Consider the following 16,855-nt stretch of genomic DNA (forward strand, 5'->3'; position numbering starts at 1 on the left):
TCGTTATTAATATTAAATATGAATCATGTGATGTCAATATTTTTAAAGGTGATACTTCAAGGTATTTGGAGGGTGCTGTGAAAAATCTAAAACATTTTGCATTTGTGACCATCCACCACGAAGTGGTAGTAAAGTCGGCTCTAGATCATTTTCTGTTTATTGCAGATTATGAAAGCATGCACTTGCAGTTTTAAAATGACACCTCAACCAGCTTTATCGGACATCTGGAAGTGAAGTTATAGTTCATCAAAGGTCAAATTCCTATATATTTTACATAGAAATCCATTTACTGTTTTTGATTGTATCTCAAAATGGAAAATGCAGACTTCACGACCAGTTTGTGCTGGATGGGCACATTTGTAACCGCGGAATATCCCATTATATAACAGATATGCTGAATTCATAACCGTCACTTTTGATTCCTCACTTCACAAATAAAAAATCATCAATGGATACTATTCAAATAGTGATTGTGGTATTGTAAATATTTTATCAAAATCAAAAAAAACAAACTTGTCTGCAAGTGGAACGACTTGCAATTATACAAGTGTAATAAGCTATATATGCATCACTTAACAAAAATTAAAAAACAATCCATTACTTTTCAAAAAGGTGGGTCATCATTATTACATCATTATTACAAAGCAATTTTAAATGCACACTAAATATTTTGTTTTTCCCCCAGCTTCTTGCATTTCTAGACAGCATGGAACCAAAAGACAAAGTTCTGATATTTGTTGGAAGAAAAAGCATGTAGGTATATTGTTTTGTTGTTTGTTTGTTTTCTAGTTGTTGTTTTTGCATTGTGTCCACCAGGCATGGGCTTCAGTACCCAGCGCTTTTTATTTTTTGTGTCACCAGATCTACAACATGGTAAAAATATAAATAAGCGATTCATTTATTACATCTGTATAAAACTAAAAACAAAACAATACATACAGAGCGACAAACACGTCACCAAACAAAGATACGCTCAATCCTTTGGATACAAACATGCATAAAACCAAAACAAGTGATAACAACTTTTGCATAAACAAACATACATTTGTACACCCCACCCCCACACAATCCCACATACCATCGCCTCCAAATATGGATGCCTTTTAGGACTATGCGAACGTGGTGGTCTAAATCCATACTCAATTGACATAAAAAGCGTTTTCTTGTGTCCATTTTTTTTGTGTGTGTGAAATTTGACCTAGCAACTGTGGACGTTATATCTCACGTACATTTTTTGTATAATAGAGGACATAATTCGCAAATACCGAATATGATCCCCCATTGCAGAGAGGTCCACGGTTTAAATGTGAAGTGTGAGTGTGTGTCCTTGTTTGCTGGCAAAAAACTATGCGCCCTCCCACACAAACAAGTTTATGAACCACACTGCTTTTTATTAAAATAAGAGTTAGAGCAAAAATTGACACAATATAAAAATAACGTTTTTTAGATGAAACAATATTCACCTAATGTTCATTTGTTACACAGGGCTGATGCTCTTTCTAGTGATCTCATCATGAGAGATTATTCCGTTCAGTGTATCCATGGTGACAGGGAACAATACGACAGGGAGCAAGCGCTAGATGATTTCAAGACAGGTGAGACATGTACATTTGACGAGATAGACATCTGAAGTGATTTTACTTTCTTTTAGAAAATACATATTTTTACTGTTAATTGTCATTTCTCATGCCATGTATAATGGTTCATGCATATAGGACAAAGCTTGATTGATGTTAGAAATGCACATTGACCCGATTGTCTTAAGGGGGTACTACACCCCTGTGGTAAATTTGTCACTATTTTTGCATTTTTCTCAAAAAATAATAATACACTGGTAACAAAAGTTATGTATATTATTGGGGCAAGGAATCCAATTACTACACTGAAATTTCAGTGACTCAAGACAAGCGGTTCAGTATATATGATAGAAAACGAGGTACATCCTAGCGGTACCTTATTTTGTATCATAAATAACAAACCGCTTGTCTTGGGTCACTGAAATTCCAGTGTAGTAATTGGATTCCTTGCCCCTATAATATACATAACTTTTTTATGATTAACTGTAAGCATGCCGACAAACCTTCCTTGTATGCTTACGCTCAATTTAATACTACTACCAGCAACATAAGCACCTACTTCCACTACCGAACTTGTGGCGAACCAAGAGGGATCAAAATTAATAAAGAATATACAAGGAACATAATCAACATTTTTAACTAGGCCTAACTAAACTAGTTTCATTCCAATGGCTTCATCAATCTTTTGTTTTTTTCCCCTTATTGTTAGAAATGTATGAAATTGTTCATTTGGAGCAAGAATTTTGTATTATCAAATGTTTAGGAGCAAATGGTTCATTGAAGAGTCAAAATAACTTGTAAAAAATAATGAATGATTGAAATCATAAAGAGTGAATCAGATATCAGAAAAGGGCTGGGGGAAGTAAGATCGGCAGGAACCAAAGAGAGAGACCCAAAGAGTAATGACTCCGCCATATTTGCGTATCGCTCATGGCGACAAAATGATGTTTGTGTGCATTCTGCGCATGCGTGTAATGCATTGAGCCGATGCCGATGATGCATATAAAACACTATACGCAAAGAGTTGTAACACCCAAGCTTATAGATTTAACTTGATTGTCAATCGATTTTGGGCTTTTGCCGTTAGATTGCCCGGATGTACACCATACACTATTTTGCTCTCTGTCAGTGGCAAACCAGTATGGTAGATGGTACACAGGGCAAATCTTAGTCAGGGCTCTTTCTCGTCAGCAGGAACAAGATGAATTTTCTTTTGAAAACACAGTATGTAGACCACTGCTGAAATTCTCAAAAATACTTTTTTATCATTGTCTATTACAGGAGTTGTACATATATTAATAGCAACAGATGTAGCGTCTAGGGGGTTGGACATTGTAGATATCACCCATGTACTCAATTATGATTGCCCTAATCATATAGAAGAATATGTACATAGAGTAGGCAGAACGGGCAGAGCTGGGTAAGTCATTTTGATATTAAGATATCGCCCATGTACTCCAAAGACAGTTGCCGTTTGTTTATGATGACCCAGTTTATAGTATATAATATTCCAGGTCATCATGCAGCTGTTGGATGCAGCACTTACACTAGTTGCACTTTGCATATTCATATCTTCAATACAAAAGGTCAACATTTTCAATTGATCGTCGGCTTTTCATCCCACCTACATACACTTTAAGTATAAATCTGATGATTTATAAAGTTTACTTCAGTACTGTTAAATATCAAAAATATCAATTTTTAATGATTTGCCATAAAATGTGTATTACATTGCAAATTTCAAAAAATCAAAATTATTTGATGTCAGAAGGACATTCTTTGTATTCAGAATGCAACATTCGATATGTCTGATGTGCTCTAATGACTGTCCCACAATAAATACTGTCCAGACGTTCATACCTCTTCCCTTCATAGCGCCACCAATCACACCAGATACAGTCAGAGCTGGGCTCTCCTTTTTTTTACTTCTTTTTTTACTTCTATGAACTAATTATCAAACTTTTTAAGCAAAGGTAGGAGTATTTATCAATGACTGTTCACCCTGAAAGCCGGTTATGAAGGTAGCTGAATTCGGAAACCTTGACGTTATTGATATTTTAAGCTTACTTGTGCTAGACTCTAAATTTGGTGCTTGGTGATATAACAACTTGCTGCTATACTGTATAACAACGTGTGATGAGCCAGAGACATGGTGGGTACAGGAAAGAGTGGATTGTATTTTGCTGTTTTTATTTACATGTTAAGCAAGCAGCTTTTTGGTATTACAAATGTAAGTGCAGATTGCCATGATTGCACACTACCTGACAATGTCGACACCTTGTGTCTGCCATCAACAATCAAATATGGTCACGAGAAACTGTTCGTTACTTGGTATTCGGGAAATAGCAGTGTAGGAACTAGAGAAAAGACAGTTGTAACTGGCAATAAAGTGAAGATCGACTCTTTTGCTGTGGTGGTGGGTCTAATGCTGGCGGGCGATGTCCATCCATGTCCAGGTCCAGTTTGTAAGCATCCCTCTACCAAGGCTGACTCTACGCTCACGCCTGACAACTTCAACGTGTTCAGGAACAAAGGGTTACACTTCATCCATTTAAATGTGCGCAGTATAATGACTATAGGGAAACTTGATGAACTTAAATTAATAGCACAAAAAACAAATGCATGTAATTGGTATAACAGAAACATGGTTGGACAATACTATAAATGACTCTGAAATTGAAATAATGAACTATAATCTGGAAACGAAAGGATCGTAATAGACATGGCGGGGTGTTTGTATTTATGTAAGGTCTGATTTGGCGATAATTTGAAAGATGATATTTGCCACAAAGATCTTGAGACAATATGGATAAATATTATGCTGCCTAAGACTAAACCAATTTTAACTGGGATATGTTACCGCATCAAGAGCAGCGCAATTTTTTCAGTGTTTTGGAAGAAGTGTGTTCACAAAATGAATGTTTCAACCAAAATGAAACTATCATTCTAGGCGATTTCAATGCTGATGTTCTATCGAAAAAGAAACCAAAAGACAGCATTATTAATGCTTTGGAACGTTTTTCCCTCATGCAAGACTTCATTCAGTTGATACGGGATTATACCAGGGTTACTCCAACAAGTAAAACCGCCATTGACTTGATTTTTGTCTCTGACCCTCAAAAAGTGTGTCAATCGGGGTAGTCACATTTGGGATAAGTGACCACTACTTAATATACTGTAGTAGAAAACAAACTAAGGTGCAATATAATAGACACAAAACTGTAAATATCAGATCAATGAAAAGGTACTCTACTGAATGTTTCATAACAAAGTTAAACCATGTTGATTGGAAGAATGTTTTAATATGTGTCGATGTAGAATAAGCATAGGAAATATTCAAAGGTTCCTTGTTGTCGGTCATAAATGAAATTGCTCCACAGAAAAAAATCAGGGTGAAACAAAGAACTGAGCCATGGTTTAGTGCAGAGATAAAAGAATTGATTCATGATCGTGACACAGCACTGCACACTTTCAACAGAACTAAAAACACAAGTGATTTTTCTGAATTCAAGAGTCTTCAAACAAGGTTCAATATGAAATAAAAAAGCCAAATCACAGTATTATAAGGACAAGATAGAAGAAAATGTAAACAATCCAAAAAATCTTTGGAGTATTTTGAAAGGCATGGGGGCTAGTGATAAAGGTTCCACGAAATCAGGCAGTATCGGCCTTGAGATAGAGGGAGAGGTCTGCTTTGACAAAGCAACTGTGGCTGAGAAGTTTAATGATTTCTTTGTTACAGTGGCCTCCACACTGGTCAGCAAACTCCCCACTGGCTCTGGCAGATATGGCCTGGATTCTGTTTTTGAATTTTACAAAAAGAGAAATGTCAAACAAAATAATTTTGATCTTTCCCAGGTAAATGAGGATAGTGTTTTTAAATTACTGATGAAAATAAATACTAGCAAATCAACTGGTCTTGACAATCTACCTGCAAAATTCATCAAGGATGCTGCACCGGTGATATGCGAGCCTCTTACTCACATTATTAACTTGTCAATAAAATCTGGTGTAATTCCCAATGACATGAAAAATGCTAGAGTGGTGCCTATACATAAGAAAAGCAGTAAGACAGAAACTGGCAATTACAGACCAGTTTCCATCCTTAGTGTTATTTCAAAAAATTTTGAAAGGATTGTTTATGACCAGTTAGAAAAATATTTGAAGGACGAGTCTCTCCTTTATGAATTTCAGTCAGGCTTTTCGACCGTCATTTTCTGACAGATACTTGCTTGATTCACCTGTCGGACTACATAAGAAAGGAATGGGATAAAGGTAATCTTACTGGTATGGTGGTTCTTGATTTACAAAAGGCGTTAACACGGTGAATCATGCAATTCTTCTTGAAAATTGGGGGCCCTTGGCGTGGCTGAAAGTTCAATTAAATGGTTTGACTCGTACCTTACAGGTCGGAAACAGGTCGTTGACATAGGCGGAGTGAAATCACAGCCCAAGGATATTACGTGCGGAGTTTCCCAGGGCTCAATATTGGGGCCTCTTTTGGGCTTAGTCTATGTCAACGACATGGCTTCTGCAGTGGGGTGTAAATTACTTTTGTATGCAGATGACTCAGCTCTGATGGTCTCGCATAGTGACGCCAATGTCATTCAGGAACAGCTCAGTTTGGAGCTCAAGGCTGTGAACGAGTGGTTGATTGATAATAAATTATCCCTTCACTTAGGGAAGACTGAGTCGGTCCTGTTTGGCACTGCACGTAAACTTGCGAGACAATCAGAGCTCAGCATCAAATGTGGTAACACACTAATTACTCCCAAATCTGAAGTAAAATATTTAGGCCTCAATATTCATCAAACTCTAAGTGGGCAAAATACAGCAGATAAAGTTCTAAAAAAGGCTAATTCCAGACTCAAATTTATTCAAAGAAAAGGAAGGTTTTTGAATGTATACACTAAAAAACTTCTTGTTTCGCTCTCATCCAGTGTCATTATGACTATGCTTGTAGTTCCTGGTATCCTGCTTTAACCAAACAAACAAAACAAAAACTCCAAATTGCCCAAAATAAAATCATCAGAAATGTGCTAAATCTGTCCCCTAGGTCTCACATTGGTGCTAGTGAATTCCAGGAGGTAAACTGGCTCCCACCCAGTACAGGGTTTTCCAGATTATGACAAATCACATGTTTAGGATCCTGAATGGCAAAAGTCCTACTTATTTTCTTGAAGGTATTTCTAAGTCTAAAACGTACACAAACATTCAACCAGGTCGGGAACATATGCTTTATTCAAGCCTCGTATGGGCACCCATGGGCAAAAAACCTTTGTTTATAATGCAATAAATGTGTGGAACTCGCTTCCAAATTCTGTGCAATCCCAGCTATGTCAAGACATTTTCAGGAAAGAGGTCAAACATCACTTTTTTAAGGAAATTTCAAAAAATGAACGTGCAATTTATCTTTTTAACTAAGGCTGGACCTGATGCATGTTTTTTCAACATTAATATATTGTGTGTTTTTAATATTATTTTATTTTTTTTTCAAAATTTGTAGGTAATGATAACAGTATTTGTAATATTTTATGTCTTATGCTTGCTGAACAGTTTAAATTTAGGGTGGTACTACACCCCTTGATGGGTGTGTGACTATTTTTGTAGTTTTCTCGGGGGATAGTCGTGCATGGGTGGGAGGAGTCGTGTGTGTTGTGGGGGCGGGGAGTCCAGTTGCTGCGCTGGAATTTTCGGTGGCTCAGGAGGGGCGGTGCATTTGTTTTGTTTTAGGAAGGGAGGTACCACTAGAATGTACCTCTTTTTCTTGACATATGAAATGGGCCGCTGGTCTTGAGTCGCTGGGTTTTCGTGGGTGATTGGGCTCCTTGCCCTTGTAGTGTGCATGGCTTTTTGTTGCCGGTGTGTGGTTGTTTCTTGGGAGGAGTGCGAAACTGGTCACAGGATTTGTCAGGGGGTGTGGTACCACCTTGATGTGTGTAATATCATATGTAAAGTGCAATCCAAATATTTTGTACCTTTAAGTCTTAGGCTCATCAAGGACCACAGTGGAAATAAGTGTGCTTTTAAATGTATTCTTTTCTGTGTTTTTTATCCTTGGTTTGAATCCTAAATAAAATGAAATGAAATGAAATGAAATTAAGTATAGAATATCTAAACATTTTGCTTAGACCTCAGAATATCTTAAAGCACGGTTTAGATTTTTTCACAATACAACTAATGCGCAGTCATTAACTTTTTTTAAAACCCTGAAGTTGTGCAATCCTACTATTTTACTGGAATTAAGCCAATACAAGACTGTTCACATTGGCCAAAAATGTACAAAAATTATTACGTTATTTTTTTGTTTGTGTGTTTTCAGGCGTACCGGTACATCTCTAACCTTGATGACGCGCAGAGATTGGCGATGGGCAGGAGACATTGTCAAGATAATGGAAGAGGCTGGACAGGTGAGTAGTCAGCAAGTGAGGTTTAAAAAAGGATAGGAACAGGAGGACACATGCAATGCGCTCTATGGTCTATTCCTGTTGAAATCTGTGGAAGTCATGACCGTAATCCTGTAAATATATTAGATTGCCACGCTAGTTATATTAAGTTCTTTCCTTTGCCAGAATCTGAATATATTCTTGCTGTATATAACACAGTTTTGACCCTGGTGTATTTCTTTCTGTTTGTATGTGTACACAAACAAAAAAGAAAGTTTGTTGATAATTGCCACTTCAATTGGTAGGTTGATTTTCATTGGGAAGAATATCCCGATATAGTCTGTATAGTCTCAAATTGAGAGCAACGCCATGCTGGATTTCGCAGTGGCAGATTCAAATTGCGCACACTAACCTAATCCTGTGGGGTGTATACAACCATAGAAGCATGGTTGGTCCATACGTTGTTGACGCAATGGTGTAGATGTATTGATTCAAATCTGCCACTATGAAATCCAACATGGCGTTACTCCAAACATGAGACAAGACAGACTATTCACCCTTTGCTATCAAAACGAGGTTCTCCCTGCAAACGCATGCGCAAAATGTGCATTTTTGTTTCTCATACTTTTCCAGCAATGCACCAGGAGGCTTTTGCAAAGCCTACGTGCTAATTAAAGCATGCATTTGACAGGCGCACACGTAGCACATACTTTGTGGGTAGAACCTTGTTTTGAGATGATTGTGCGATCGGCGAATTGTTACTTGTGTCAAAATTTCTGGTGTTGGTTTGACAAAATTAACCAGTTGTTTAAAATATCTTCCATAAATATCTTCCATTTTGTGATTTTCTCAGGACATTCCAGAAGAACTTGTGGAGATGGCCGAACGCTACGAAGTAGTGCGTGAGCGTAAAGAACGGGAAGAGCGTGAAGGTCGAGGTGGAGGCAGGCGGTTTGGAGGTGGAGGTGGCGGTTATGGAGGTGGAGGCGGTGGTGGACGTCGTGGGGGTGGTGGCGGCGGTGGTTTTGGAGGCGGTGGAGGACGTCGTGGAGGAGGTCGCGGAGGCCGTGGCGGCCGTGGTGGCAGAAGAGGAGGCGGAGGATTTTTTGACTCTTTCATGGTTTGAGAAGATCAACAAATTCAACTCATTAGGTTTTGTGTAAAAACCCACAGCCAGAGGATAAAGATCTACAGTGTAGTAGTGAATGTATGTAACAAAAGTTGCAAACATTGTGGCTTTTTATTCATGTGCTTTCATTTGTTCTCATTTTGTGAGACTTGGTGCCTTGTTCTTTGAAGGTTCCAGTCCCACTTAGGGGTTGCTACCTTTTATTCTATCCTCACACCCAAGGACCTCTAACTGAACATTAATCTACTTAGATATGTATTGAGGAAACGATACTTACTGTTACTAGTTTTTCATTGTTAGAACAACAGTACTATATAGGCATAAAATTGAAGTTCAAATGAATGTGAAAACCTATGCAGTGTACAGGTTACCTTAGCCTGTTTGCTCGTATCATAGACCTTTTCAAATCAAAGTTTGCCATTTGTTTATGATAACCCAGTTTATAATATCCTGAACACAAATCTGAATGAAAGACACAATCAAGCGTGGGGTATGTCTTGTGTAAGAGACTGATGTTTACATGGACTGTGACTTTTTTTTGTCAAAATAATTATTTGTACTGAAAAATGATAAACATTCGCACTTTTCTTTCCATTACTGTCAAATAGCGGAGATGTTAGTTGTTATGAAAATATTTACCTGATGACACCATGTTGACATTGGCTAAATAAGGTGTATTATCATTCAAAAGGATACTGTGATTCCTGTTTTCTTGTCCGCTATTTTGACCCCATACCGCTAACTGCCCCTGGTTTTCTGAACTTTTCTGATCTTGATTTGAAATGGTCTATTGAGCTAGGTACATAGTCAACTCAGTAGGCGCTGGCAAGTACTTAAATCACCGTCTAGTTGCAGAGTGACAATCATGTTTAACATTCTCACTCTTGTTTTAGAGGTGAGAATTGAGCTTCCCTCCTTTTAGTAGTATAGCTTCCCTCATAAATAAATAACTTTTAGAATGTATTTTTATTTATGACATATGCAGTTTAGATTTGGCAATTCTGAATTGATTGATTCCAAACTTGCATAACTATTAGGTTAGTTGCAGTAAGTAGTATGAATAACAGAAAGTAAGCACATTGTGTGTTGCCATCGTTCATAGGAAAGAACACAGGTTGACACCTTCCACACTGTGGCAGTTGAGATTGGATTATTCCATTTAAAATCCACACTACCCCTGTGGAAGATTTTAGGAATATCTTCCACAGGGGGAGTATGAAATTCAAATGGAATGAACACATTAGCAGCTCCATTTGAAACTCACTCTCCCTCATTGAAAGATTCCAGTTGAGGGAGTGCCTAATGTGTTCATTCCATTTGAAATTTGTTCATATTTCCAAAATCTTCCACAGGGGTAGTGGGGATTTTCTTGTGCTTGATCCCAGCAGGACCCAAATGTGTCCCAAAATGGAGCAACTGTTTAAACAAACAGACACTCTAACACAGGAATAAGATGATACATGTAACAGTTTTGACATGGGGTCACAAGTGGTCAGTCTTTCAGGATTAAAATTTTACTGGAGTTATGAGCAAAATGTGAGATTTCACCTGATACCAAAATCTTCATTTTGTGGGAGTGGGGTGAATGTGTGTGTGTGCCTGGGATAAGGCTGTCAATTGGGTCACCTGTCTTTATATGTGACCATCCATCTCAAACCGCTCGTAAAGTCGGCAAATTGAATTTCGAGTTACAGTCCAAAATGTGCATAAAGCTTGTATTCATAATGTACCTAATAATTGTCCTACAAGTTTCTCATTTCAGTCCATTCATATACCAATCTTTAATCCTATTGTTGAAGAGGATAATAAGCTTATACTTACAGTAAATAGCTTTAGTCTTTGTTTGCTTTGGCTAAATCCTGTTCAAGTGGTGGGTTAACCAACAATTAACAATGAGAGGACATTCCTGAACCTCGTTGACTTGGGGATGATTTGAAGTGACCGCCAATTATGACCATTTGATATTTAATACCAGCAATGTAGAAAAAGAGATATATTGTAGCACCAAAATAATGTACCTTTTTACTGAAGGAGCAAAGTTTAACAAGCCATAACTCCACTTCTGGATATCGTTTGAAGTCAAATGATACATCATTGTAAAGCTTATGATATATATTTTCTAAACGTGGAAGAAACCAAAATTTACCAGGGGCCGACTTTACGAGCGTTTCGATGTGGATGGTCACATATATCTAAAAAAACCTTGACCAGTTCTTCAAAAGTATATATAGTACAAAAATATTTGAAGTCATTGTAAACTGGGTTTATTTTTTCTTCCTTGGAAAATATCCAGTCAACTTAGTCAAGGTCCAATAGATGTTGCGAATACACCTGAGATAATGTTTGGTTTTAGCTTTAAGTAGTTATATATTAAGTGTAATGTTACATTTTGAATATTGAAAGTCTTATCATTAATTACCTTATATTTATGCATTGATTTAATTTACTAATAAGTTAAGTGTTGTGTTTTGTAAATTGTAAACACACGGCTTAGCTCAGGGATTAGTATGATCATGAGATGTCTGATATACAATGTTTTTGTATCAGAATGCATCTTGGCTTTTACCAAAAATTAATCATATGCTACACAATCTGGTCCATGGGGGCCAAAGGCGGCAAATTTGAAACTGAGATAAAGGTAAAAATTTGGAGTAAAAAACAATAAAATACATAAGAAATAAAACTTCATAACTTTAGAACTAAGTATGCTACACCTTTGGTGTTTTCAGTAAATGATAGCCTTTTGTAGGCCTATGTGTAATGTAATAATTACAGTAACTCAATTTTCAAAATGCCTCCTTTGGCCCCAATGGACCAGATCGTTATATATATATAAAATTTATTTCTTTTGTTTGCTTTAAAGGAGTATTTTGTGATCCTAGCATCCTCTTTTTATGACATTTTTCAGTAGATATAAAAAAAAAAGCTTATTCCCAAAATTTCAGTTGATTCCGATTTTGTGTTTGCAAGTTATGCATGATTATGTGTATTACACTGCTCCATAGGCTACTGTATTGTAATTTTGTTCTGGTGTACCAGAACGTAATTTAAATTTGCCGATATTGTTGCTAAACGAAGTAATCTGCAAGAAATATTTTGTACATAAACATATAAGCAGAGGTATAAAAATCGCAAATTTGTTTGAGAAAAGTGGGGGATGAGGCTGCGGATCATAAAATATCCCCTTTAACTGTTGTTATAAAAGCAATTACGCATGTATGTATTGATTCTCGCTCAACTTTCCATAAAAATATTGAGCTGTGAATCAAAGTCAAGTCCCCTCAATTTGCATAAATTTGCATGGTAGTCTGCAAATGATTTGCAAGAATCAAATGATTCCTGCAAAATTCCTTAGCTAGAATGAACATAAATTCTCGCACTGTGCGACAAAATTCTATTTCTGCTAAATAACAAGTTGTGCAGTGTTGAAAGAAAGTAACATTAAAAAGTATTTGAGTCATAAATAATTTGGCTACATTTTCTTGGAATGTTGTAGAAAATGGTTGAAATATGACAAGATATGGTGTGAAATGCCACTTCTTTGTAGGATTCTACACGTTTCAAAAGGTCATAGAAATCACTGCCTCGTTTGTTTTAAGAGTTGGGACAAACTTGTTGATGTTATGTCCAGAAGCCCATTGTTAGTCACTGGGGGTTGGTCACTCCAGCTAAATTGGGCTATTTCTGAAATTAAGGGCACAATATAGAAGACAAGTAACAAACATCTGGACAGAAAATTGGGAATTTTCAATACCCTTAAAAAAGACAGGTAAATGTTTCCATAGTATTTTGGGAATGCTCGTTGCATCTTTAGTTTTTTGAAAGAATCTTGATTTTTTTTTCCCAGATCCAGCCTGTGGGCCAATAGATTTGACCTTAAGCAGCTGAACATAGAAAAACACTATGTATAAATTGACCCTCACTCAGTCACGGATCTTGTTTGTTCAGCTGTCCATTGGGCTATTCCTTTTAAAATCCACACTACCCTGTGGAAGATTTTGCTAAATTCTGCCACAGAGGGAGTATCAATTTTTAATAGAATAGACAATTGGCTAACTTCCATTTGAAATACTCACTCCAGTTGTGGTATATAGATATAGGTAAAGCCATAATACAGGTGGAGTATGGGTTTCAAAATGGTTATCTCTTATTACATTTGAAAAACATACTCCCCCCTATGGAAGATATTTCCAAAATCTTCCACAGGGTAGTGTGGATTTCAACTAGAATAGCCAATTGGTCCGCAAGCAAATATAATTGAGAACCCTTGGCCTGTACAGCTCTTCAGGATCCGGTTCAGATGCAATGCTGTGCCAAGTATGTGTAACAATTTTTGAAAGAATGGTGCTACCTGCTCTATTGATGTTTTGTAATTTCATTTATTTACCGTCATATACATTAGTTAGCAATTTTGTGTTTGTGTACTTGTGTCCATTTGTAGACACTTTCTTTTTGTTTTAGATTAGGTACAATTTTTAAAGGAAAAACATTGTAATGAAAATTAATAATAGATTAACTTTTTGTTTTACAAAGTCACCTTGTAAGCCTGTTTTAAGGGAGATGTCCTTTCAGTGTGTAATGTGTGGGCGAACAGTATAGTCCTGATTGCACAATATATGATTTTCCCACTTGGCAAGCGTGTTTGGTAATTGTCCATGACTCGGCGTGATCAAGGGGAAGGAGTCGGATGTCGCTAATATTGTTTTTGAGATATTGGCAAAAACAGTATTCAAATTGTTTTTTCTATTGCTTCCAGCCATTGATAAATAACTCGTAACTCGGTAACCAGATATCCGATATTGATGGCATTCGTAAATTGCCAGAAAATGATGTAAAAAACTTCTAATTGGTAATTGCCAACATGCGACTCATTCCCTTGTTCATGTCATGTACATTAACTGCTGTATGAATGAGTACATGCAGGTTAGTCTGGACTCAGTGGCACAAAGATGTATGTCCATTGAGGTATCATGCATTTGTGTAGTGATTTCAATCCATTTTAGTTATTTTGAAGAATTTTTATATTTTGTGAATTTAACAAAACCATTAGGAGGTGGAGATATGCGATTGTCTCGGGTGATTTGGGGTTTGCAGCCTGTGACACAACCATAGTTAACCCCATGAGAACTACCTGCCCATTGGCCAAAAAGAAGTTTTCATTATCAATTGGTCCAATCAGCAACATTGTTAGCATAATTTCACCACGCAAACAAATTGGGGTGAATTATTTGCAAAGCTCCATTCTGATTGGTGATTAAAGTGAAAATATCATGTAATTGACCAATCAGGGGCAATGTTAGATCGGCAGATAGTGCTCAGGTGGTTAACAAGCTGATACTTGCAACAGATTGTGAAATATGAATGATAAATTAAACTTCAAAGTTAATCTCAAGTCACTAAGTATGAATTTTATTTAGAGATCAATACAACTTATTGGGGGAGGTCCTTTACCAGGCTCTGCACAGAGCTAATAGTTCTGTATCCCTCAATATTATTATTGCGCTCGATTGTCCGAGTTGTGAACAACTGGGAACATGTAACTCATAAGGATGGTCCTATTACTATGCAAATAGTAAGTGGGTTAACTAACTCACTTTTGACCTTTCCATTGATACCAAAATCTCTCTATATATTTGATGGGAAAAAAAGTGGATGAGGTGGTTGATAGACCATCCATTAAATAGTATATTGCTCTAATCATTTTATGTCTTGTGCTATCATATAATATTTAAGTGACCAAGTTAAAATATTTTGATGGGCATAATGGTAGTATTCATTTGTCTACATCCGTCCAGTTTAGGCTACAGTGTATATAGAGTGTAGAGGGTCAGTGGTGTAGCCAGTTGGTAGGTTAGGTAGCCAAATTTAAGCTGATGTCCCCATCAGCATTTCATTTTTCAAGTTGTAAAATGGCTGTATTAAACTTGCCCAGCTCAAATGTCATTAAAGTTGTAAATTTGAGCCCTGTAAGCAACTGCGCAATGAAGCAAAATCATCGTCAGAGCGGCAAGCAGCAGGTACTTGCTAAATAAAGCTTCAGTGAGTGTGGCACACTCACTCGGCAAAATATCTGGGAAAAATTCAGGCAAGCTGAAATGCATGCCAAGTCAATAAATGCTGCTATTTTATGTAAGTCTGTTGCAGTCTTAATATGCATATTATTGTGGACCAAAAATTTCAAATTTGCATGCATTCAGTCAGGGGAGTCCTACAAGTGTGAAGCTGAACCACTGCACCATTAGTGCTCTTGTGTCAAGATATGTTGCTTCAAGGTGTTGCAATCAAGGTTTGCGGTGTGTAAAAATTAGTCAAATTTTGAATGTGCAGAAATTTATGACTAACAGCCATCTTGTTGCAACCAAATCAACTAAATCAATTTATGGTCCAAACCTGGGTTTCTTTGTGGAATGGTGGGTATGGCGATTTGGGTGGATTTTTGGTATAATTTGAAAAAAAATAAAAAAATTTCTCCCAGGAGCCTAGAAAAATTAAGATTCTTAATTGTTTTTTGGATAAAATTTGCAAAAATTCTCCTGAATTAGGCAAATTTACCATAAATTTTGCAGAGAAATATTGAAAAAAAAGTATATTTTTGGATCTCATTTTGTCAAATTTGGTATATTTTGGGGGTAAGGTTTAAGAATCACAGCTGCACATTCATACCCATACCCAATCCAAAAGCAAGAACCCCCGGGTCCAAATTAGATGCATGGTAGACAATGCTGCATCAGCTTATCCTTATTTTGGTATGCTTTTTGTACATCCTGTACAGTATACTAAATGTATTTTTATACTTTGTTGTAGCAATATTAAGAAGTTTTGAGAAGTTTTTCATTGCAATTATGCTATATGAATGTTAACATTATAAAGTTGGTAAAAAAGTTTCATTAATAAAAGTATTGTTTTTAATTGAATATGAAACGTGTGAATGATTGATTGTTGGTTGTTTAAGATTTCACTGACACTTCAGTGGTATGTTGTGTGCAATGAAATTAGTCTGTTCAATTAGCTTAGATTCTTGAATTTTTAAGATATTTGAAAAAATAAAAAATTGTGGTCAAAGTCATCAAAGAAAAGTGTTAGCACAGCCTTAGACCCAACATGATTTATACTTTTCAAATTCTAAAGTTCAATTTAAAACCCCATTTCTTTTCAATATTGGTCTTTTCCCGCGATATTTTTATAAAAAGCCGTAGAACGTCGGGTACCATAAACTTTTTTGAATCAATCCATTTAGAGCAATGGGGACGAATGTTATAATGCGATGAGATAGTATTTATTCGACCATCCGCATCAGGAAGTATTGTCCAACAAAATAGCTATTTGCCAGTAGGCCTACATGAGTATGCCTAAATTGTGTTGAAACCCTACTGTTGAAACATTACGTTATTATTTATGAACTAGGGTTTTCTAAAATAGGCCCAGCTTATGTAAATACATTCCTTGTGTATTTATTTATTTATTTATTTATTTATGTATTTATTTATTTTGCAAATGGGTCTGAGAAGGTGTAGACCTATAGGCCTATTATAAAACTACACATTTATTTTCAATTTGTTATTTCGTTTTGTTTGTTGAATACAAACTATGAGAAGGACATTTGGAAACAAAAGAACTTATGTACAAGAAAATATTATTTAAAACAATCAGGTTACAGAAAACAATTCTTGTAAAGTCACTGTATCTGAAAATGTCAAGCAAATGCTGATATTCTTGGGAAGGAATGATGGTATTAAACAAAACTCAATTTACATTGTAAACCA

The 16,855-nt window shown here is 36.4% G+C and overlaps 1 protein-coding gene across 1 annotated transcript in view; it reads left to right on the top strand.

The window, feature by feature from the left end:
• Positions 1-11,763, top strand: part of LOC140145756 (probable ATP-dependent RNA helicase DDX43) — a 32,257-nt gene extending 20,494 nt beyond the window's left edge. Inside the window, exons 22-26 of the mRNA XM_072167433.1 lie at positions 686-753; positions 1,486-1,595; positions 2,859-2,997; positions 7,900-7,987; positions 8,817-11,763. Coding sequence (XP_072023534.1) covers positions 686-753; positions 1,486-1,595; positions 2,859-2,997; positions 7,900-7,987; positions 8,817-9,089 — 678 coding nt within the window. The 3' untranslated portion in view covers positions 9,090-11,763. The remainder of the gene's footprint in view (positions 1-685; positions 754-1,485; positions 1,596-2,858; positions 2,998-7,899; positions 7,988-8,816) is intronic.
• Positions 11,764-16,855: the final 5,092 nt, after the last annotated feature.

This window comes from Amphiura filiformis, unplaced genomic scaffold (assembly GCF_039555335.1).
Source record: "Amphiura filiformis unplaced genomic scaffold, Afil_fr2py scaffold_597, whole genome shotgun sequence".
Classification (NCBI taxonomy): Eukaryota; Metazoa; Echinodermata; class Ophiuroidea; order Amphilepidida; family Amphiuridae; genus Amphiura; species Amphiura filiformis.